Below are 25491 nucleotides of genomic sequence, written 5' to 3' on the forward strand. Positions count from 1 at the left end.
CTCGCTGAGAATAAACGTCTTCATCTGAATGGGAACCTATGAATCCTCTTCTTAGACTAAATTTCTCTCTCTCTCTGTGGAGGGGTAATGGACCCGCTGCGATTAAAACACCTGTGGCTAAGAGGCGGAGTGCTCAGTCAGAAGGCTAAGTTGAATACAAATTTCAAAAAATGTTCATGTTTCATGTTTGCATGTTTTAGCGCCGCAGTGTGCTGCCTTATTTATTTGACTGTATACGAGTTGGTGACTCTAGGTTCAGCACCTGTTCATACTTAGTCTATGTTTGGATGTGACGGTCAGTTTTTTGAAATTTGTATTCAACTTAGCCTTCTGACCGAGCACTCCGCCTCTTAGCCACAGGTGTTTTAATCGCAGCAGGTCCATTACCCCTCCACAGAGAGAGAGAAATTTAGTCTAAGAAGAGGATTCATAGGTTCCCATTCAGATGAAGACATTTATTCTCAGCGAGGAAAGGAAAGTTTAGGACCTGGTATACGAGAGATGCCCTAATGTGGCTACCAGGTACACATAAAATTGGCCATTTTTATGCGCTAAACGCTCTAATTTTTTCATATTTCTAGTGCAGTAATGCAGTTCAATTTTCATGTTTCATGTTTGCATGCTTTGGCGCCGCAGTGTGCTGCCTTATTTATTTGACTGTATACGAGTTGGTGACTCTAGGTTCAGCACCTATTAGTGATAAGCAGACGTTCTCGGATAACATGTTATTCGAGTATCTTGAACGTGCTCGGATATTATTTTCGAGTCCCTGAGGCTGCATATTTTGTAGTGGTAGACGGCCCCAACATGTGGACAATCCCTGCATTTGTTGCCGCTGTCTTCCGCCACAAAACATGCAGCCGCAGGAACTCGAAAATAATGATCAAAGCACGCCCAAGATACTCGGAAAACATGTTATCCGAGCACGTTCGCTCATCTCTATAGCCTGTATACACAGGTAGACCAAAGTAAAGTATGCACACGGAGCAATCTGTATTCATTACGTAGGACGCATCAGCTACCATAGTAGAACGATGATTTTTATACACTGCCCAAAAAATAATTTCATCCAATGAACAAACATTTTGCTCATTCATCGGGTGATCAGCAGCCTGTTTACATGGCAAGATGACCATGAAACGATCGTGTTTACAATGCACAAGTCAAAAGTAGTTTTGGGGACAAAGAACACTGCTGGTATCTGAAAATGGGGACCGCTTTGCAAATACAAGTTTTGTTACGAAGATGCATGCATTATTTGTAACAAATCTTCAGATGTATTTTAAGTGTCCTACATCTTTAATGCTATTAAAGTAGAGTTTATTAATGTTTGGGGCTGCTGCGTTCTGCAGTTGGTGGACTTTATTATTATGGGGGGAGTGTCTGATTATATGAGCTCTCCACAATATTATCGCTGGGCTTCAGCACAAACGGGTTTCTTTTTTCCTGCTCTATCAGGGGATGTCAGGCATGTTTCCTGCTTATTGTATGTTTATCAAACTGTTTGCTTGTCTTGCAGATACAGCTTGTAAAATGGTGAGATGGCTGTCCGCCAAGTTAGGTCCTACGGTGACCTCCCGCTGCATTGCAAGGAATTTGCTGAGGTTGCTGACGTCCTGTTATGTTGGTAATTGTTTGCCTGTTGTCTTCTCGGATGGATGCGTGACGTGCTGCATGAGAGACGACCAAATCAATGCCTGGCCTTGTTCTAGCAGAGCCATATTCTTCTGAAGGATGTGCATGAAATCCACACTCAGTCTGGTTGTCCTTTAAGATTAACTGGACAGTTTTAGTTGTAGATATATTCTGTTCCTATATTTGTGCTGTAAAGCTAATGGCTCCCAGTAAGTGTCGCATGTGTCTATGGATAGACTTGTATTAGGAGGGCTACATGTTCCCCATCTAAGCCCCTCATGGCAGGCAGAGCTTTTGCACATTAAAGTGTAGCTGTCATTTTCAGATAACTTTTTTTTTCAGAGCACATGGTCCTGGGGAATTGCACAATTTTAGGTCATTATATAACTTATTTTATAGTGTGTCAGTTTGCACCTCTATAGGCTCTAGCTATAATTTTTAGCAGTTTTTTTAGCTGCTATGTTGTCTCCATACACAGTGCATGCAGAGAGATGGATTCCTGCACTTATTTATCTGTATCATACAGACAGAAGCAACAGACGCAATACCGAGGATATCATATAGCGGTACGGAGCTGTGTGGCTGTGAATCCAGCTTTAGTGTGAGATTAAGCAGTCACTTAAACATGTAGCCTAATCCCCACGTGTACGCCTGATTTTCATTGTCTTGAGTGCTTTTCTCTTCCCTTATTCTCCCCTCACTCTGTAGAGTATAATAGGAGCTGTAACTTGGCACCTCACTGTGCTTTGACCATGGTGGGTTTCAGTAAGATCTATTACAAACTTTCTTCTATTCAACTTTACTATTGATTTAGGCAGGTATTGAAATTACATTGACTATTTAATGCAAAAGCTGTACCTGGAGCCACAATCAAATTTGCAATGTCATTAAGTTACTCTGTGTCATTACATATACATCATGCCAGATGGCAGTGGTCTCCATACTAAGTCAAACGTTGTAGACCTGACTCCTGCACAGTACAATTACAATAAGATACATCACTCACAGCATATGAACGTCCTGAGGACATCACGGTGCAGTTAGTAGCAGGGCTGTGGAGTCGGTAAGACAAACCTCCGACTCCTCAATTTCCTTGACACCGAATCCAACTCCACCAAAATGGGCTCTGGCTCAGACTCCGATTCCACAGCCCTGGTTAGTAGATTTCTTTGTACTCCCCATGCACAATGTATATGTGTTGTAGTGCTGGTCAGATTGGTGCATATAAAACTTTTCTTTGTCTAGGTCACCAGAGACATCAGTTTTTATCTAACATGGAAGAGAATAGCCCACTTAATGTCAAGAGACCAGTGTGTGGAGATCAGGTGTCCAAACCAGTGCTGGATTGTCTGATGCATATGGCACATCTCTACGGAGAACCCTTCCTAACATATCAGTATCTGCCTTACATTAGCTACCTGGTAAGTCTCATTAATCTGTTCAAAGCAGAACTTGTATGATTATTGACTAAGGCTCTGTGCACATCTGCGTCAGAAGCTCAGGTCAGACCATTTCTTAGTGATTCTACCAGATTTTCCAGGAAAAATATTTGCTGGATGCAACTCTTTTCTTCCTGCTTCTATGTCGGATCCTAAGTCTAAACCCAAATCCCAATGCATATCCGATGTGAACAGACATGGGTGCAAACAACTAATATACCGTTGACTAATTTGTACATTTGGCCTCTTCAATGACCACTAGAAATTTATTTAAAGGACTTGGTCCAGTGTCAGTGTTCTGTGGCCGCTAAATGAGAGCCCTGAGAACCTCCTCTTATCTAATGAAATCCACAGCTCCTCATTTTATGAGCCAACTTGGTGGGACGCCTTATTGCAGCATGACATGTGTTGCGTCGCACTACCAGGCCAGTCTAAAGAAGAGCCACGGATGCAGTCGGGTAAGAGGCGGTTCTTGGGTCTTCTGTCCAGTGGCCATAGATTACTGAAGGTGGATGCTGGACCGGCTTCTCCGTTCGATTTGTATCAACTCTAGTGACCACATAATGCATTGAATGTTTGTGAGGCCCAGGTCACACGTCCATGACTCCTTCGAGGTTTCTGCCTGAATGCTTGAAAAACGGGATTATTATTATTATTATTATTTATTGTTATAGCGCCATTTATTCCATGGCGCTTTACATGTGAGGAGGGGTATACATAATAAAACCAAGTTCAATAATCTTAAACAATACAAGTCATAACTGGTACAGGAGGAGAGAGGACCCTGCCCGCGAAGGCTCACAATCTACAAGGGATGGGTGAGAATACAGTAGGCGAGGATAGAGCTGGTCATGCAGCGGTTTGGTCGATCGGTGGTTACTGCAGGTTGTAGGCTTGTCGGAAGAGGTGGGACTTCAGACTCTTTTTGAAGGTTTCGATGGTAGGCGAGAGTCTGATGTGTTGTGGTAGAGGGTTCCAGAGTAGGGCTGATACGCGAAAGAAATCTTGTATACAAGGGAAGAGGAGATAAGAGGGGAGTAGAGAAGGAGATCTTGTGAGGATCGGAGGTTGCGTGTAGGTAAGTTAGGGAGACGAGGTCACAGATGTATGGAGGAGACAGGTTGTGGATGGCTTTGTACGTCATGGTTAGGGTTTTGTACTGGAGTCTCTGGGCAATGGGGAGCCAGTGAAGGGATTGACAGTGGGGAGAGGCCGGGGAAAAGCGGGGGGACAGGTGGATTAGTCGGGCAGCAGAGTTAAGAATAGATTGGAGGGGTGCGAGAGTGTTAGAGGGGAGGCCACAGAGCAGGAGGTTGCAGTAGTCAAGGCGAGAGATGATGAGGGCATGGACTAGGGTTTTTGCAGATTCTTGGTTGAGGAATGTACGGATGTAATGTTTTTGAGTTGAAGTCGGCAGGAAGTGGAAAGGGCTTGGATATGTGGTTTGAAGGAGAGATCAGCGTCAAGGATTACCCCAAGGCAGCGAGCTTGTGGGACTGGGGAGAGTGGGCAGCCATGCACTGTAATGGATAGGTTCATTGGGGGGATCGCGTGAGATGGGGGAAAGATGATGAATTCTGTTTTGTCCATGTTAAGTTTCAGAAATCTAGCGGAGAAGAAGGATGAAATAGTGGACAGACATTGAGGGATTCTGGTTAGTAGGGAGGTGATATCTGGTCCAGAGATGTAGATCTGTGTGTCATCAGCATAGAGGTGATACTGAAAGCCATGAGATTCTATGAGCTGTCTCAGGCCAAAGGTGTAAATGGAGAAGAGCAGGGGCCCTAGGACTGAACCTTGTGGGACTCCGACAGATAGGGGGCGAGGTGAGGAGGTGGTGTGTGAGTGGGAGACGCTGAATGTCCGGTCTGTTAGGTATGATGAGATCCAGGATAGGGACAAGTCTGTGATGCCAAGGGATGAGAGGGTCTGTAATAATAGGGAATGGTCCACTGTGTCAAAGGCAGCCGACAGGTTGAGGAGGAGGACAGAGTAGTGTCGCTTGCTCTTGGCGGTTAAGAGGTCACTGGTGACCTTAGTTAGGGCAGTTTCAGTGGACTGGTGTGACCGGAAGCCAGATTGTAAGCGGTCGAAGAGGGAGCAAGAAGATAGATGGGAGGACAGTTCAAGGTAGATGTGTTGTTCCAGTAGTTTGGAGGCATAAGGGAGAAGTGATATAGGGCCATAGCTAGATACAGAGGATGGGTCAAGAGAAGACTTTTTGATGATAGGTGTGATGGAGGCATGTTTAAAGCTTGAGGGGAAAACACCAGTTGTTAGTGATAGGTTGAAGAGATGGGTTAGGGTTGGGATGAAGACTGTGGTGAGGTTTGGGATGAAGTGGGATGGGAGCGGGTCAAGTGCACAGGTGGTGAGATGCGATCTTGAGAGTAGAGTGGAGAGTTTATCTTCTGTAATGGTGGAGAAGTTGGTTTTGGAGGTGGAGGGCTGGGAAGTCGGGAGGAAGGGCTCTGGGGGTTGTTGACCAAAACTGTCTCTGATGTTCTCAATCTTCTGCTTGAAAAATGAGGCAAAGTCTTCAGCTGAGATAAGTGGGGAGGGAGGAGGTGCTGGGGAACGGAGGAGAGAATTGAAGGTGTTGAATAACTGTTTAGGGTTGTGAGACAGGGAGGATATGAGAGATAAGAAGTAGGTTTGTTTAGCTGTGGTGAGTGTCGTCTTGAAAGTAGTGAGGGACTGTTTTGAATGCGATGAAGTGCTCGTTGGAGTGGGATCTTTTGCATCTGCGCTCAGCAGCCCTGGAAACTCGCCTCAGTTCTTTGGTCAGGCTGGTGTGCCAGGGCTGTCTGTTGATTTTGCAAGCTTTGGTATATGTAAGTGGGGCAGCAGATTCCAAAGCTACAGCTATTGTGGTGTTATATAGAGCGGCAGCATCATCCACATTGTGTAAGGAACTTATATCTGTGAGAGGGAGGAGGGATTCAGAGAATGAATGTAGGTCAAGATGTGTAAGATTTCTGCGAGGGTGTGAAAGTTTGTGGGGTGGGGATTGTAGACATGGAGTGGAGAGGGAAGAGAATGTGAGAAGGTTGTGGTCAGAGAGAGGAAGAGGTGAGTTAGAGAGGTTAGATAGGGAGCAGAGGCGGGTGAAGATGAGGTCCAGTGTGTGACCATCTTTGTGGGTGGCTGTAGAAGACCATTGAGTGAGGCCGAAAGAGGAAGTGAGAGATAGAAGTTTAGTGGCAGCTGAGAGGGAAGTGTCAATGGGGATGTTGAAGTCGCCCATGATGATAGTGGGGATGTCCGCAGAAAGGAAATGAAGTAGCCAGGTGCTGAAGTGGTCAAAGAAGGTGGTGGCTGGCCCTGGGGGGCGGTAAATGACAGCCAGTTGGAGTTTGGAGGGGAAGTAGATGCGCACAGTGCACCTCAAAGGAAGGGAGGGTAACAGAGGGTGGCAGTGGGATTGGGGTGAAGGAGCAGTTATCTGACAGGAGAAAACCAACTCCTTCGCCATGTTTGCTGCTGGGGCGGGGTGTGTGAGAAAGGTGGAAGCCACCGTAAGAGAGTGCAGCAGGGGAGGCTGTGTCAGAAGGGGTGAGCCGGGTTTCGGTGATGGCGAGGAAGGAAAGTTTGGTAGTAACAAAAAGATCATGGATGTAGGAAAGCTTGTTGCAGACAGAGCGAGCGTTCCACAGAGCTCCTGTTAGTGGGGCTGGGGAAGCGGGGGCTGGGTGAATGGGTATAAGGTTAGAGAGCTTATGGAAGTTTGTGATAAGAGTGTAGATGGGAGGTAGAAATGACTGTGGGAATGTGGTGAGGAGGACCGGGATTTGGAGAGATATCACCAGCAGTGAGAAGGAGCAGAGAAAGTGTTAGCAGGTGGGAGCAGGAGAGGGCATGAGGGGGCTGTCTGTGTTTGGAGGCAGAGGATTGTAGGTTAAGGAAGAGTTCTGAGGAGGAGGTGAGATGGATGGGGAGGATTGAAGCAGAGATAAACAGTTCCTTACTTGGTGTGGGGATTAGGGGAGGTAGCATAAAGTTTAGGATTATAGGGGTGAGAGTGAAAATAAACAGAAACATTGTTTACAGTGACTGGCCAGTTACCTTCAGTTCCCTTCAGGTTCAATTCAGGTTTTAATTCTACAGAAATCTTCACACTTCTAGGACACACTTCTAGGGATCACACTGCAGACTGAAGTCATTGCAGACTTGAGCTATGCAATATATGTAAAACTAAGTGCGTTCAGGTGTGATGCAGAGAGGAGTGGTCTCTGTTCATCTTGGTCAGAGAATTAACAGTGGACCAGATGCATACAATCAAGCATTGAGTAAACAAGGTCATAAATAACACTAGGGTAGAGCTGGGGTTAGCTGAAAGGCATACCATGAGAATGCTAGGAGCAGAGGAAAGTCTGTGTGCAAAGCTGGGTGATGTACTATGTGCACTTCATAGACAGACAGCAGGAGAGGAGGAGAGCTGGGTGGATGAACTGCTAATTGCTGGTATGTGGGAACTGTCTCCTAATCTGAACTAGCCACTGCACCCTCTGAATCCCTTGTGCATCTATCCCTCTTCTAACTGCTGGTATGTTGCTTTTTTCCCTGACTTTAATTCCATGTTTCATACTTCAAGCTTGCTGAATGCATATTGATATGCACATGTTCCTCACACCTAGCTCTATCCACCCATCTTATCCTATCCTTCACCAACCTTGATGCTAATCAAATGTACTATTAACTGCAATCTGTGAATTGCTCCCTGCTGTGAACTATCCCCCACCTCCTTTCTCCTCCCTCTTCCTCTCTTACCTGGCTTCATTTCATGGACTCTTCAAATGGTATAAGTTGCATGGTACTGGTCAGATATGGCCTGGGTCAGATGTGCCATCATTTGAAGTGAAATCTTTAAAGTGGCATCAGAAATATTGAGAAATAGTCCAGAAATCGGCCAGATGGTAAGACCAATCACTTTCTTCTAAATTTACTTGCCTTTCTTTTCCTCCCCTGCTCTTTAACCATGCTCACAATATCCCCACCGTCTTTGCTCCACTAATCCTCATTTCCTTCACCCACCTGTTTCCCTTCTCTCCGCTTATTCTCACTGCTGGTGACACATCCCCCAATCCTGCCCCCCGCCTCATACATTACTACCCCTTACCCTATCCTTCTCACTATGAGAAACCACCGCAACTCCTCACACTTAAAACCTGTGCAACTGACCCCCACCACACTGCTTCCCCTCTCTGGGGCACTTTGGAATGCCCGCTCTGTCTGCAACAAGCTCCACATGGTCCATGATCTCTTCACTTCTCGCAACCTTTTCTTCCTGGCCCTCACTGAGACCTGGCTGACGCCCCCTGACACGGCCTCGCCTGCAGCACTGAGTTACGGTGGCCTCCAATTTACCCACACTCCTCGCTCTGGCAACAGACATGGTGGAGGAGTGGGTATCCTTCTTTCTAAAAACTGCTCCTTCAACCCTATCCAACACCCACCCTCCCTTATCCTCCCTTCTTTCGAGGTTCACTCTGTCCGTATTTACGCTCCCACCAATCTCCAAATGGCTGTCATATACCGACCACCTGGCTCAGCCACTGCCTTCATCGACCAATTCTCCACCTGGCTCCTTCACTTTCTCTCTGCCGACATCCCCACCATCATCATGGGCGACTTTAATATCCCTACTGACACCCACCAGCCAGCAGCCTCCAAGCTACTGGCCCTTACTTCATCCTTTGGGCTCACCCATTGGTCCACCACAGCCACCCACACAGACGGACATACACTAGACCTCATCTTCACCCGCCTTTGTTCCTTATCTAATCTCACAAACTCTCCCTTCCCCCTGTCTGTCTGACCACCATCTACTCACCTTCTCATCCTTGTCCTCCTCACCTGTCCCCCATGTCCAGCCATTACCACATCCTCGCAGAAACCTCGCATATCTAGACACTCACAGACTCTCAGACTCTCTCCTACCCCTGTCCTCCATATCTTCACTGCACGACACGGACAGCGCCACCGCTTTCTATAACTCGACCCTCACATCAGCCATAGACTCAGTCGCCCCTCTCACGCATGGCACAGTGCGACAAACCAATAGGCAACCTTGGCATAACAATGTCACAAAAAAACTTCGACAAGCATCCAGGGTTGCGGAGCGGCATTGGAAGAAAACACGCCTGCCAGACGACTTCACTACCTTCAAACAAGCTACATTTGACTTCAAATCAGCCCTCACCTCTGCAAAACAGACCTATTTCACTAACCTTGTATCTTCACTATCCTACAACCCAAAACAACTGTTCAGCACATTTAACTCCCTCCTCCGCCCACCACTGCCACCTCCAACTCCCTTCATCTCTTCCGAGGACTTTGCCACCTACTTCAAAAACAAGATCGACCAAACAAGGCAAACCTTTACTTGTCCACCACCCCAACCACTCCATATACCAGACCTCTGCCCTTCCCTAATAACCTCCCTCTCCAACATCACTGAAGGAGAGCTTACTCGCCTCTTTTCCAAATCACACCTCACCACCTGTGGACTTGACCCCATGCCTTCCAACCTGCTCCCCAACCTCACTAACACGCTTATTCCAGCCCTAACCCATCTCTTCAACCTATCGCTCTCTTCTGGTACCTTCCCCTCTGCCTTCAAACATGCCACCATCACACCCATCCTCAAAAAAACTAACCTTGACCCAACTGCTATGCCCAGCTATCGCCCCATATCACTGCTCCTGTTTGCTTCAAAACTCCTTGAGCAGCATGTCCATGGTCAACTTTCCTCCCACCTCTCATCTAACTCTCTCCTTGACAATCTCCAATCTGGCTTCCGCCCCCACCACTCCACCGAAACTGCCCTGACAAAAATTACTAATGACCTAGTCACAGCCAAAGCTAACAGACAGTTCTCCATCCTCCTCCTTCTTGACCTGTCCTCTGCTTTCGACACAGTCGATCACTGCCTACTGCTACAGATTCTTTCTTCCCTTGGCACCAAAGACCTCGCCCTGTCCTGGATTACCTCATACCTATCCAACCGCACATTTAGCGTTTCCCACTCCCACACTACCTCCTCATCCCGCCCTCTCTCTGTCGGAGTCCCTCAAGGCTCTGTCCTAGGACCCCTACTTTTTTCCATCTATACCCTTGGCCTAGGACAACTCATAAAGTCCCATGGCTTCCAGTACCACCTGTATGCAGACGACACTCAGATCTACCTCTCTGGCCCAGATGTCACCTCCCTGCTGTCCAGAATCCCAAAGTGTCTCTCAGCCATATCCTCCTTCTTCACCTCTCGCTTCCTAAGACTCAATGTAGACAAAACCGAATTCATCATCTTTCCCCCACCTCACGTATCCCCCCTACCCAATCTATCTATTATGGTGAACGGCATCACTCACTCTCTCGCTCATGAAATCCGCTGCCTCGGGGTAACTCTTGACTCTGCCCTGTCCTTCAAACCTCACGTCCAAGCTCTTGCCACCTCCTGTCGCCTCCAACTCAAAAATATTGCCAGAATCCGTTCCTTCCTCAGTCCACAATCTACCAAAACTCTTGTGCATGCTCTCATCATCTCCCGCCTCGATTACTGCAACACCCTCCTCTGTGGCCTCCCCGCTAACTCTCTTGCACCACTCCAGTCTGTCCTCAACTCTGCTGCCCGCCTAATCCACCTCTCTCCTCGCTACTCCCCTGCTTCTCCCCTCTGCAAATCCCTCCACTGGCTCCCAATCCCCCAACGAATCCAGTTCAAACTACTAACACTGATCTACAAAGCCATCCACAACCTGTCCCCTCCCTATATCTCTGAACTAATCTCCCACTATCTTCCCTCACGTAATCTTCGTTCATCCCAAGACCTCCTACTCTCCTCCACACTTATTCGTTCCTCACACAATCGCCTCCAAGATTTCTCCCGAATATCCCCCATCCTCTGGAATTCCATGCCTCAACACGTCCGATTATCCACCACCCTCGGATCCTTCAGACGGAACCTGAAAACCCATCTCTTCAGGAAAGCCTACAGCCTACAATAACCGAGCCGCCGCCTCACCACCGCCAGAGCCGCCGCCGCCGCCTCACCCCTACCTTCTGTCTCTTCCCCACTATCCCATAGAATGTAAGTCCGCAAGGACAGGGTCCTCTCCCCTCTGTACCAGTCTGTCACTGTAAACCTGTTTACTGTAAATGATATCTATAACTCTGTATGTAACCCCTTTCTCATGTACAGCACCATGGAATTAATGGTGCTATATAAATAAATAATAATAAATAATAATAATAATGAACATACCATGAGAATGCTAGAGCTGAGGAAAGTCTGTGTGCAAAGCTGGGTGATGTACTATGTGCACTTCATGGACAGACAGCAGGAGAGCTGGGTGGATGAACATACCATAAAAATGCTAGGAGCTGAGGAAAGTCTGTGTGCAAAGCTGGGTGATGTACTATGTGCACTTCATGGACAGACAGCCGGAGAGCTGGGTGGATGAACATACCTGTCGGAAGAATAGAGATGCTTGTTGGAGTGCGATGGTGGCAGGTAGCAGAGCACAGTCTGTATACATCTTTCAGGTTTTAATTCTACTGTAATCGTCACACTTCTAAGACACACTTATAGGAAGATGTTTCTTTGGACATCCTCCTGAAAGAACCTTTCCCTACGATGATGCAGATGGGAGTAACTTTTTACTTACCTTGTTTGGCCTCCATCCCAGTGATGTCCGTCTTTTTTTATTCTTAGACACAATGGCATGGCAGGCTATGCTTTTAGTTCCTCCTAAATAGATGAACACTGCTGGAACATAGGCCAGATGGAGGAAGAATGTGCCACAGTGCATTTTATTCTTCATTCGATTCTGCATTTTTAGTGTGAAGTATCTAATGTTACAATCAGTTTGTAATTTCTGGAGCCATGCCTAATAGATGATTTTTCATTGTAACATGTTGTATCGCTGGAAATAACCGTGACAGTATTGCCAAGTCTGATCCCACAAGACAGTTTAATTACTTGGAGCGAACATTGTCTGCATGGTATACACAGCACTCATTATTTAAAGGGAACCTGTCACCACGTTTTTGGAAGATGGGATAAAAATAGCGTTAAATAGGGGCAGAGGTGGGCGTTACATTAGAGTGTTTGTTATGCGTTTATTACCCACCTAAGTTGCCGAAATACCTTTGCAAAGTCTCCGTTTTCGCCTGTCAATCAGGCTGGTCTGGTCAGATGGGCGTGGTGTCTTCCCCCAGATCTTGTTTAGTTTTCCGTTGGTGGCGTAGTGGTGTGCGCATGCCCAAGGTCCCGAATCCTCTGCCAGGGGATTTCAAAGAGCGCGGTGTCCGTTATTGCATTGGTGATCGGTGGGCGCGGCCATCTTCCTTTGGCCGCGCGTGCGCAGAAGCGGCGCTCTGCTTGCCGCGGCGCTCTGCTGGCCGCGGCTTCAGGAAAATGGCCGCCGCGATATCCATCTGCGCACGCGCGGCATCCCGCGGCCATTTTCCTGATGCCGCGGCCAGCAGAGCGCCGCTTCTGCGCACGCGCGGCCAAGGGAAGATGGCCGCGCCCACCGATCACCAATGCAATAACGGACACCGCGCTCTTTGAAATCCCCTGGCAGAGGATTCGGGACCTTGGGCATGCGCACACCACTACGCCACCAACGGAAAACTACGCAAAATCTGGGGGAAGACAACGCCCATCTGACCAGACTAGCCTGATTGACAGGCGAAAACGGAGACTTTGCAAAGGTATTTCGGCAACTTAGGTGGGTAATAAACGCATAACAAACACACTAATGTAACGCCCACCTCTGCCCCTATTTAACGCTATTTTTATCCCATCTTCCAAAAACATGGTGACAGGTTCCCTTTAACGACAGTAGGTTCTCTTCAGGCATATTTTACTTGCACTTACTCAGAAATGCTTCAGAATATTGAAATATGCAAGTAATGCTAAAATAAATCTGTTATCTTGTGCATATCCATCTGTTATCAGCACAATTTCTCAAGGACGTTACTCTTCCTGTTTTGTGCAGAAATGTATACAGATGATTTATTGTCTTGTGACCTTTTGTATAGTTGGATGTGAATCACAATAAATTCACCATTCAGGCCTAAATCCATTGCTCGCACTTATCAATACAAAAGCCCAGACCACAAAATCCCAAAAATTACGCAATGGGAGACATTTCCTAAAACTCTTACTTTTAGACACTGCAAACATAGACTAGACAGTCTTAAAATGAGCCACATTATATCAGAGTTCCTGCTATTAAATACATTTTGCATATTTTATGATCTAGTCTATGTTTACACCACTTATTAGTTGTTTTACTTTGCGTCAATATTTTTGAGACAGATTTTTATTTTTTTCTTAAAGGGGATATAGTGGCATGTAAAAGTTTGGGCACCCTGGTCAAAATTACTTTTATTGTGAACAGTTAAACAAGTTGAAGATGAAATGATCTCTAAAAGACCTAAAATTAAAGTTGCCATTTTTGTATTTTAAGCAAAAAAGATATATTTTCATCTTTTACATTTTAAAAATTACGAAAAGGAAAATAAGCCGATGCAAATGTTTCTGCATTCTGTATGATTAGTACCTAATAGCCCCCCATTTTGCAAGTATCACAGCTTGTAACTTCTTTTTGTAGCCAGCCAAGAGTCTTTCAAGTCTTCTTTTAGGGATTTTCATCCATTCTTCTTTGTAAATCTATCTAGTTTTGTGAGATTCCTGTGTTTTCTGAATACACTGCTGTTTTGAGGTCTATCCACAGATTTTCAATGATGTTCAGGCCAGAGGACTGTGAGGGCCATTGTAAAATTTTCAGCTTGCGACGCTTGAGGTAGTCTATTGTTGATTTTGATGTGTGTTTAGGATCATTATCTATTTGTAGAAGCCATCCTCTTTTCAAGTTCAGCTTTCTTACAGATAGTGTTATATTTGCATCAAGAATTTGCTGAAATTTCATTGAATCCATTCTTCCTTCTATCCGTTAAATGTTCCCTGTGCCATTGGCTGCAGCACAACCCCAAAGCATGATTGATCCACCCCCATGATTAATGGTTGGCGAGATGTTCTTTTCCTGAAATTCTGTGCACTAATTGGCCTACGCATATTTTTGATCATTGTGGCCAAAGATTTCTATTTTAACCTCATTGGTCCACAGGACTTGTTCCCCAAATGTATCAGGCTTGTTTAGATGTTTTTTTGCATACTTCTGATGCTGAATTTTATGGTAAGGACGCGAGAGAGGTTTTCTTCTGATGACTCTTCCGTGAAGGCCATATTTGTGCAGGTGTTTCTCTGTCCCCCATGACGGCACCACGGAGAGAGGGGATCCGCCCACCAAGGACAGGAAACCTACAGATAAAAAGGCGGTACCTCTCTCCCGCATCAGTTTGGTTTCCTGTCCTTGACGGGACCTGCAGCAGATCTTACCTCAGATCGTCGTTGGATTCCGGGGCCAGTCAGACCGGTTCAGGCAGCGGGGGTTCCCTGCCTCGGCTAGGCTGGGCCACCCGATGCGCCACCGCTGGGATCAGTAGGTCTCTAGGGTGAGCGGGGGACTGCAGCAGCAGCGCTGCGGCTCCTAGAGGAATCCTCACTGCGTGGGGGTTCCACATGGCACACACCCGCGAAAACCACGGTGAGGGGTCCCTCCATAAGGTGGTGCACGGCGCGATAATGCGCGCGTGAACAGCGCTCCAGGAAGCATCAAGCGGCATGGTGCCGCACTTCCGGGTTGGTAACGCGCATGCGCGGGTGCCGCAATGCCTGCTGGTCGAAGCAGGGCATTCTGGGCGGCGCAAAGCTTGCTGGGACGGCGCGGTGCATGCTGGGATTCGCGCATGCGCAAATCTAGCGTCGGAGAGCGCGCGGGAACCGGCGCGCTGACTATTTAAATGAGTCCTGTCTCCCTGGCTAGTTGCTCTATTGGAGTACAGCCAGCGTTCCTCAGCAGCCATGAGTGACCCCGAATTGCAGGGCTCACCAGCGCAGCAAACGCAGGCACCGCAGCAGCAGCAGCAAAAACGCCGGCAGCAGGGGCAAGCTACCTCTCATGTCCAGCGGCGTGCAACTGGAGCACGGTCTGGATCTCAGCACAGCAAAAATTCTAGTGCTACATCCGGATCGAAGGAGCACCATACTGTCGATACGGACCATCCACAGCCGGTACTGAGGGTTCTCAGGTGGTGAGTGATCTCCGTGAATGCTCCGGCTAATAGAGCCTACCTTTCTTTTGTTGTTTTAGGGAAGGAAGAGCGCAGGGAAGTCCAAACATAGGATCTGCGCCCTTTGTAAAGAAGATTTACCTGCCTCCTGGGAAAAAAGATTATGTAAATCCTGTATGGAAGAGACTCTATGTGAAGGGCTTCCAGGGTTCGCCACCGAACTCAAAACATTAATTAAAACTCAGGTGGAAGATACCTTTAAGTCTCTCCAGGAGGGTAAAAAACATAAAAAGATTAAACAAAATATCCCTATATCTGACTCTAGTCCCTCAGACAGTGGGGAGATTAGTTCAAATTCCTCCGATTCTCCTTCATCATCCTCTTCATCATCCTCTTCTCAGAGAGGTCGTAGTTGTTTCCCATTAGAAGAAACAGACTCCCTAATTAAAGCAGTCAGAAGTACCATGGGCCTCGCTGATTCCCACACTAAAAAATCAGTCCAAGACATCATGTTCGGTGGACTGGAGCAGAAAAAAAGGAGGGTGTTTCCCCTTAATGACAAAATACAAGCCTTAATAAATAAAGAATGGAAAAAACCTTTAAGAAAGGCCCTGCTTACACCCAAAAGGAAATACCCTTTTGAAGACCCTGCATGCTCCTTTTGGGAAAAAGCACCTAAATTAGACGTGGCAATCGCTAAAGCGTCAAAAAAGTTTGCCCTACCTTTTGAAGACATGGGGGTCTTAAAGGATCCCATGGATAAAAAAGCGGATGCTTTACTAAAAAGTTCCTGGGAAGCAGCAGGAGGGGGCCTAAAACCAGCGGTGGCCGCAGCTTGCACGTCTCGCTCCCTTATGGTGTGGCTTGACCAGCTGGAATCCCAGCTCAAAGATAAAGCATCCAGAGACAGTATACTGAATACCCTACCAGTAATGAAAGGGGCAGCCGCTTTTCTGGCCGATGCGTCGGCAGACTCAATCAGGCTTTCGGCCAGGTCAGCGGTGTTCTCCAATGCAGCCAGAAGAGCCCTCTGGCTCAAATGTTGGCCCGGAGACCTCCAAACAAAGGCTAAACTTTGTAATATTCCTTGTGAGGGAGAATTTCTTTTCGGCTCTACTCTGGATGATATTTTGGAAAAGGCAGGGGACAAAAAGAAGTCCTTTCCCGTCCTGCAATACCCATCTTATAAACGTCCTTTTCGGAGTAAAAAATTCTTCCGTAGGAAGCCACCTAGACCGCAGGACAGATGGGAAGACAAAAAGAATAAGAGCAAAGGGTTTATCTTCAACAAAAGCCCCACCGATCCCAAAAAACCATCACAATGAACTTTTGCCCCAGGTGGGAGGAAGATTGTCCCTCTTCCTCTCAGCCTGGGAAAAGATAACCAGCAGTGCCTGGATTCTGGATTTGGTACAGTGGGGACTAAAATTCAAATTTCTTACGTTCCCTCAGCCATCCTTCCTGGTGACATCCCAGAGAGCTTCTCCACAGGAGCGGATAGCTCTGGAACAGGAACTCACAACATTACTAGACAAAGGGGTTCTTCTGGAGGTCCCCCCCCGAGAAACAGGGAGAGGGTTCTACTCTCCGATTTTTCTCAGGAAAAAGCCAGACGGATCTTTCAGGACGATTATCAATTTAAAAAATTTAAACAAACACCTGATTGTGGAACCTTTCAAAATGGAGACAATAAAGACAGCAGTCAAAATGTTGTTTCCGCATTGTTTCATGGTAGTGCTCGACTTAAAGGACGCATACTACCACGTCCCCATTCACAAAGACTTCCAAAAATTCCTCAGGGTGGCAATCGAAATAGGAGGGATGGTAAAGCATTACCAGTTTACAGCCCTACCATTTGGTCTCGCAATAGCCCCAAGGGTATTTACCAAATTGATAGCGGAAGTCATGGCAGACCTGAGGAAACAAAACACCCTAATCGTCCCATACCTGGACGATTTCCCGATAATGGGCAACTCTCCCCAACATTGCAAAAACCAGCTACAGTTAGTTATGGACTCTTTGGAAAGCTTGGGGTGGCTCCTGAATCTGAAGAAGTCCAAACTAATACCGAGTCAGATTCAGGAGTACCTGGGGATCACGTTGGATTCCATCTCCCAGGAATGTCGCCTACCCCAAGAAAAGATCCAAAAGGTGGTGGGGTTAGTGTCCAGGGCAAGAGATCTTCCCTCTATATCACTTCGAGAGGCAATGTCTCTCCTCGGGTCCATGACAGCCTGCATTTCTGCCGTCCAATGGGCCCAGGCACATACAAGGGAGCTGCAATGGCAGACATTAGCGGAAGAAATTTTCCTGAAGGGAAATTTAGAAGGTCGGTTCACCTTCTCATTAAACACAATTCTCTCGCTAGATTGGTGGACAAAAGACAGCAACTTGGGCCGCGGTCTACCATGGGTGATTCCAGTGTCAAAAGTGGTAACCACAGACGCAAGTCCCTTCGGGTGGGGGGCTCACCTACACGATCTAGTAGTTCAGGGGACATGGTCAGACGACGTAAAAGAAGCATCCTCCAACATGAGGGAGTTACTGGCAGTAAAATTCGCTCTTACAGAATTCCAAAAACCCCTTCACTCACATCATGTAAGACTGTTTTCAGACAACAGAGTGGTAGTGGCCTACATAAACCATCAGGGGGGAACACACTCTCAACCACTGATGAAAGTCACACATTCAATCTTACAGATGGCCGAGGAAAATTTAGCATCTTTGACGGCACTTCACATAAAAGGGGTGGACAATGTCAAGGCAGACTACCTAAGTCGGGTCTGCCTAAAACAGGGGGAATGGGAACTGAACCAGTCCATATTCAATCGGATAACGGAGATGTGGGGGGTTCCGACAATAGATCTCTTCGCGAACAATCTAAATCGGAAGGTGACCCCCTTTTGTTCCATAAACCCAGCAGGGAACCCGGTGGCGCTGGATGCTTTCATGATTCCTTGGAAGCACAAACTAGCATATGCGTTTCTCCCTATCACACTGATACCAGCGGTTCTGAGGAAAATAAGGGAGGACAGCGCCCGGGTGATATCGATTGCCCCTTACTGGCCGAAGAGAACTTGGTTTTCCTGGGCCAGAAGGATGTCCATAACAGACCCTTGGATACTCCCAGACCTGCCCAATCTCCTATTCCAGGGACCAGTAACACACCCGCAGGTAGCGAGGTTACACATGACAGCCTGGAATTTGAGAGGGGGCTACTGATAGAGAGAGGTTTTTCTCAAGGTCTAGTGTCAACCCTCTTAAAAAGTAGGAAATTAACAACTACTAGACAGTATGGTAAAATCTGGAAGAAATTCCTCTCTTCCTCAGGGGCAAAAATCTCCGAAGGAATCCCTCTCAAATTAGTGTTAGAATTTCTGCAAAATGGGCTGGAAAAAGGCCTAGCTACTAACACACTGAAGGTTCATATTGCCGCACTGGGGGCACTATTTAATTACAATCTAGCAAAGAATCGTTGGGTGTCCAGATTCATTAAGGCGGCAGAAAGATCTAGGCCTCTACCCTCACGTAGAGCCCCACAGTGGGACTTAAATCTAGTTCTTACGGCCCTCACCAAAGCACCCTTTGAGCCCTTAAAAGAACTTCCCTTAAAGATTCTATCCTTTAAGACCTCCCTTTTGGTAGCCCTCACTTCAGCCCGAAGAATTAGCGACATACAAGCCTTGTCAGCCGGGCCACCCTTCACGCTAATATTGGAGGACAGGGTGGTGTTAAAAACTGATCCAGCATACTTACCAAAAGTGGCCTCCCGGTTCCATAGGTCCCAAGAGATCTCTCTTCCCTCCTTTTGTCCTAACCCTAAAAACGAGGGGGAAAAATCACTACACACATTGGATGTTAGAAGGTGTCTCATCCATTACCTGGAGGCTACTAGGGAGTGTAGAGAGGAAGGTTCTCTCTTTGTGTGTTTTCAGGGCCCTCGGAAAGGCAAGAAGGCCTCCAAGGGTACGTTGGCAAGGTGGATCAGAGATGCCATCAACCTTGCCTATACTTCAAGTGGGATGCCAGCTCCAGGGGAAGTTAAAGCTCATTCAACTAGGGCGATGGCGGCTTCCTGGGCAGAGAGAGCCGGAGCGACAATAGACCAGATATGTAGAGCTGCTACTTGGTCTTCACCCTCAACTTTCTTTAGGCACTATCGGTTGGACTTAAATTCTTCTTCAGACCTTACCTTTGGTAGAAGGGTTCTGGAAGCGGTAGTCCCTCCCTAATGTAGACAGTCTCTGCAATTCTCTCCGTGGTGCCGTCATGGGGGACAGAGAAAATAGTAGTTACTCACCGATAACGGTGTTTCTCTGAGCCCATGACGGCACCCGTACATTCCCTCCCTCACGCGTGGGTGTGCACACATTTATAATGTTTAGTTATGTATATAATCTATAAGCACGCGGTATCTTTATTAAAGGTTTAGTAATGTAGTAACATTTGTGATCATTAACCTGATGTTCCCTTTATGCTCTGTAAACAAACTGATGCGGGAGAGAGGTACCGCCTTTTTATCTGTAGGTTTCCTGTCCTTGGTGGGCGGATCCCCTCTCTCCGTGGTGCCGTCATGGGCTCAGAGAAACACCATTATCGGTGAGTAACTACTATTTTCTGAACAGTAGAACAATGTACCACAACTCCAGAGTCTGCTAAATCTTTCTGAAGGTCTTTTGCAGTCAAAAGGGGGTTCTGATTTACCTCTCTAGCAATCCTTCGAGCAGCTCACTGAAATTTTGCTTGGTCTTCCAGACCTTATCTTGACCTCCACTGTTCTTGTTAACTGCCTTTTCTTAATTACCCTTCGAACTGAGAAGGATCTTCTTATAGCCTTCTCTTGCTTTTTGGGCTTCCACCATTTTCATTTTCGGAGTGCTAGGCAGCTGCTTAGAAGAACCCATGGTTTTTTTTTTTTTGTCACAAGGTTAGAGGTGGGTGATTTTTTTATATAGCTGGGAAATTTACATCACCTGCCATTTCCTAACAATGATCGTGAGCAAGCCATAACCCTAACAGGCCAATTAAGGTCTGAAACCTTGATCTAAGCAATCTGAGCTTAAATATATATATATATTTTTTTTTTTTTTTTTTGCCTAAAATACAAAGTAAATGTGTCGTCTTTAACTTTAGGCTTTTTAGAGATCATTTCATCTTCAACTTGCTTAACTGTTCACAATAATTTTAATTTTGACCAGTGGTGCCCAAATTTTTACATGCCTCTGTAACTCCTGCTTAATCAATTCAGTGCTCCGTGTCACCACTGCAGCTGATCAACTGCTATTTTGCCAGCATGGACATCCCTCTGATGAAATATTGATGAGCTGATTGGCTGCAGCGGTCACATGACACCCACCAGGAACAGCAGCGTTGCCAGCACATTAAAGGAACCTGACCGTTTATACATACTGCATGATCCACGGGCAGTATGTTTGAGGCACTTGCTGATATGATTTCAGCCAGCTTTGTTTAACTCTGAAATGCTGCGGCTGAGAAAAACCCAGTTTAATAGCCGCCAGAGACCGAGCTGTACTGGAGTCTAGTCAGACAGGCGGAACCCCAGCAGCTTCTCCCTATCTGTTGCCAGTGAGTGGTCTCTCTATACAAACATGCAGGGAGGGGAGATGCTGCCGGAGTCCTTCCTGTATGACTAGTGCTGCCGGGGTCCTGCCTGTATGACTAGTGCCGCCGAGGTCTTGCCTGTTTGACTAGTGCCGCCGGGGTCCTGCCTGTATGACTAGTGCCGCCGGGGTCCTGCCTGTATGACTAGTGCCGCCGGGGTTCTGCCTGTATGACTAGTGCCGCCGGGGTCCTGCCTGTGTGACTAGTGCCGCCGGGGTCCTGCTTGTGTGACTAGTGCCGCCGGGGTCCTGCCTGTGTGACTAGTGCCGCCGGGGTCCTGCCTGTGTGACTAGTGCCGCCGGGGTCCTGCCTGTGTGACTAGTGCCGCCGGGGTCCTGCCTGTGTGACTAGTGCCGCCGGGGTCCTGCCTGTGTGACTAGTGCCGCCGGGGTCCTGCCTGTGTGACTAGTGCCGCCGGGGTCCTGCCTGTGTGACTAGTGCCGCCGGGGTCCTGCCTGTGTGACTAGTGCCGCCGGGGTCCTGCCTGTGTGACTAGTGCCGCCGGGGTCCTGCCTGTGTGACTAGTGCCGCCGGGGTCCTGCCTGTGTGACTAGTGCCGCCGGGGTCCTGCCTGTGTGACTAGTGCCGCCGGGGTCCTGCCTGTGTGACTAGTGCCGCCGGGGTCCTGCCTGTGTGACTAGTGCCGCCGGGGTCCTGCCTGTGTGACTAGTGCCGCCGGGGGCTTGCCTGTGTGACTAGTGCCGCCGGGGGCCTGCCTGTTTCACTAGTGCCGCCGGGGGCCTGCCTGTTTCACTAGTGCCGCCGGGGGCCTGCCTAGTCTCCCTAGTGGCTTTTAATTTTGTATTTCTCTAAAACTTTTGCAGTGTTTTAGAGTTAAACATATATGTCTGACATCATACCGAAAGTGTCTAATACATGCTGCCCCATGTATAAGTTGTCAGATTCCCTTTACCAGTGAAGAAAGAGAGCATCCATTCTTCTTATTTTCTGTGGAGCACTGAATTGTTTAAATAAGGCCATCTCTAGTAGTGGATAACCCCTTTAATAAATGTCTCTAAGACTGCTTTCACATATTGCGGTAAACCGCCTCCCGCCTCCACTGTGGCCGCATTGTATGGTCAGAGCAAAGGGCCTGCATACATTTCTGGTGATGTCTCATGGCAGATGAAAGATGTGCCAAGTTAGACAGGTGTACAAAACAGCATTCTTAATGAATCGGGGCCTAAATGTTGGTATTAACAAAAATATCCCAGCATTCCCTTTTTTAATCACGTTTTTTTCTTTATAACATGATACAAAATAAAATCTAAAATGAGAGGTATTAAGAGAAATTCTCCAGGAGATTAGCTATCTCCTCCCTCTGTTTCTTCACTGTACGGAGTCTGGCTCTAAGGCCATGTTCACACGGTCAGTATTTTACCTCAGTATTTGTGACCCAAAACCAGGATTGAAACAACCAGAGGAAAAGTACCGTATAATAGAAACCCGTCACCACTTCTGTATTTATCCCCCGCTCCTGGTTTTGGCTTATTACTACTGGTGTACAATACTGACCAAATACTGACCAAATACTGAAAGTGGCCTTAGACAACTTGCAGCAGGAGGAAAACTGTCTGCTCCTCTTACAAGCATGGCCTCTCGGTGGTTCTCCAGCTTTATTTAGATCAGCTGTGGGGAAGATATAATTTTGTTTTCTCTGTAGGATTTCTTTCTCTATTTCAGGAAGAAAATTATGCAGAATTAAGTGTGGGGATGTTTTCCTCCCTTTTCTTTAAGGAACATGTAAATAGTCCCACCATTTTTTGTGATAGTGAAACTATTTCTCAGAATAATGGACTACTCGTTCCAGTTTCCTTGCTTGAAAAAAGCTGGTCTTTAAACTACTGTAAATCTAGATCAACCTACAAGTTTGATCACTACATTGCAGCTGTGCTAGTCCAGACTACAAATCCAGACTTGTTAAAGTGGATGGTCCAGACTACATAAACCGGACTCATAGAAGGGGGGCTCCAGACATCACAACCAGACTGCTAGAAGGGGGGCTCCAGACTACACAACTAGACTTGTAGAAGGGGGGCTCCAGACTACACAACTAGACTTGTAGAAGGGGGGCTCCAGACATCACAACCAGACTGCTAGAAGGGGGGCTCCAGACTACACAACTAGACTTGTAGAAGGGGGGCTCCAGACTACACAACTAGACTTGTAGAAGGGGGGCTCCAGACTACACAACCAGACTGCTAGAAGGGGGGCTCCAGACTACACAACCAGACTTCTAGAAGGGGGGCTCCAGACATCACAACCAGACTTCTAGAAGGGGGGCTCCAGACATCACAACCAGACTGCTAGAAGGGGGGCTCCAGACATCACAACCAGACTGCTAGAAGGGAGGCTCCAGACTACACAACTAGACTTGTAGAAGGGGGGCTCCAGACTACACAACCAGACTGCTAGAAGGGGGGCTCCAGACTACACAACCAGACTGCTAGAAGGGGGCTCCAGACTACACAGCCAGACTTCTGAAAGGGGGGCTCCAGACTACACAACCAGACTTGTAGAAGGGGGGGGGCCCAGACTACACAACCAGACTTGTAGAAGGGGGGGGCCCAGACTACACAACCAGACTTGTAGAAGGGAGGCTCCAGACTACACAACCAGACTTGTAGAAGGAGGGCTCCAGACTACACAGCCAGACTTCTGAAAGGGGGGGCCCCAGACTACACAACCAGACTTGTAGAAGGGGGGGCTCCAGACTACACAACCAGACTTGTAGAAGGGGGGACTCCAGACTACACAACCAGACTTGTAGAAGGGGGCTCCAGACTACACAGCCAGACTTCTGAAAGGGGGGCCCCAGACTACACAACCAGACTTGTAGAAGGGGGGGGCCCAGACTACACAACCAGACTTGTAGAAGGGAGGCTCCAGACTACACAACCAGACTTGTAGAAGGAGGGCTCCAGACTACACAACCAGACTTGTAGAGGGGGGGCTCCAGACTACACAACCAGACTGCTAGAAGGGGGACTCCAGATTACACAACCAGACTGATTACAGAGCCAGACTGCAGTTAGAGGGGTGGCTTCAGGCTACACAGCTAAGCTTCTCATTTCGCTGTATTTTGATTGGACTCTTTCAGGTGGCCCCCAGCAGCGGGTGCAGACTTAACAGCCGTAAAGAAGCCGGACTCCTTGCTGCTGTCACCTTAACTCAGAAGATCATCATCTACCTTTCTGACACCACCCTCATGGATATTTTACCCAAGATCAACCAAGATGTTCTACTACCAGTTCTGAGTTTTCTAACCTCCACCACTGTTGGGTAACGTATGTTTTATTTTTGCATTAATGCCACACAATTTCTGTGTGGGAAAATGTAATTATATGTAACACACAGTATGTGACCATGAAATGTGACTGTCCATAGAAGCATTGTAACTTGCATGGATTACACTATGGAAGTAATCTTTTTATACAAAGTCTTCTAAGGACTGAGGCCTAGACTCTGCACAAAATTACTGTTGTTTTTAAGAAATTTCTTAGCCACCTTGGTTTGCTTCTTGAGGTTCCTTTTCTCTTGCAGTTGTATTGCAGGCAACAGCAGGTTTTTTTTTTTTTGTCAGGATGTCACTCATTTGTTCCTGCCCAGGACTATTTGTAGAGAAGCGTCCCTACAGCCTGATGGTGCCACCACTGTTATGTTAGTGTTATAGTCAAGCTGTTATTTTCCCTTTAGTGGCTTAACCCCTTAACCCTTAAGGGTGGTTTGCACGTTAATGACCAGGCCAATTTTTACAATTCTGACCACTTTCCCATTTATGAGGTTATAACTCTAAAACGCTTCAACGGATCCTGATGATTCTGACATTGTTTTCTCGTGACATATTGTGCTTCATGATAGTGGTAAAATTTCTTTGATATTACCTGTGTTTATTCGTGAAAAAAACAGAAATTTGGCGAAAATTTCGCAATTTTTCAACTTTGAATTTTTATGCCCTTAAATCACAGAGATATGTCACACAAAATACTTAATAAGTAATATTTCCCACATGTCTGCTATACATCAGCACAATTTTGGAACCAGCTGTTAAGGAGTTATAAGGGATAAAAGTTGACCAGCAATTTCTCTTTTTTACAACACCATTTTTTTTAGGGACCACATCACATTTGAAGTCACTTTGAGGGGTCTATATGACAGAAAATACCCGTGTGACACCTTTCTAAAAACTGCACCCCTCAAGGTGCTCAAAACCACATTCAAGAAGTTTATTAACCCTTCAGGTGTTTCACAGGAATTTTTGGAATGTTTAAAAAAAAAAATGAACATTTTAACTTTTTTTCACAAAAAATGTACTTCAGCTCCAATTTGTTTTATTTTACCAAGGGTAACAGGAGAAATTGGACCCCTAAAGTTGTTGTACAATTTGTCCTGAGTACGCTGATACCCCATATGTGGGGGTAAACCACTGTTTGGGCGCATGGCAGAGCTCGGAAGGGAAGGAGCGCCATTTGACTTTTCAGTGCAAAATTGACTGAAATTGAGATAGGACGCCATGTTGCGTTTGGAGAGCCCCTGATGTGCCTAAACATTGAAACCCCCCAAAAGTGACATCATTTTGGAAAGTAGACCCCCCCTAAGGAACTTATCTAGATGTGTGGTGAGCACTTTGACCCACCAAGTGCTTCACAGA

At 46.9% G+C, this 25491-nt stretch overlaps 1 protein-coding gene across 2 annotated transcripts in view; it reads left to right on the plus strand.

The window, feature by feature from the left end:
• Positions 1–25491, plus strand: part of WDR81 (WD repeat domain 81) — an 85469-nt gene that overhangs the window by 12381 nt on the left and 47597 nt on the right. For both annotated transcript variants that reach the window (XM_077294472.1, XM_077294473.1), the window contains exons 3-5: positions 1520–1627; positions 2881–3056; positions 23941–24122. In XM_077294472.1, coding sequence (XP_077150587.1) covers positions 1520–1627; positions 2881–3056; positions 23941–24122 — 466 coding nt within the window. The remainder of the gene's footprint in view (positions 1–1519; positions 1628–2880; positions 3057–23940; positions 24123–25491) is intronic.

Source organism: Ranitomeya variabilis, chromosome 3 (assembly GCF_051348905.1).
Source record: "Ranitomeya variabilis isolate aRanVar5 chromosome 3, aRanVar5.hap1, whole genome shotgun sequence".
Classification (NCBI taxonomy): domain Eukaryota; kingdom Metazoa; phylum Chordata; class Amphibia; order Anura; family Dendrobatidae; genus Ranitomeya; species Ranitomeya variabilis.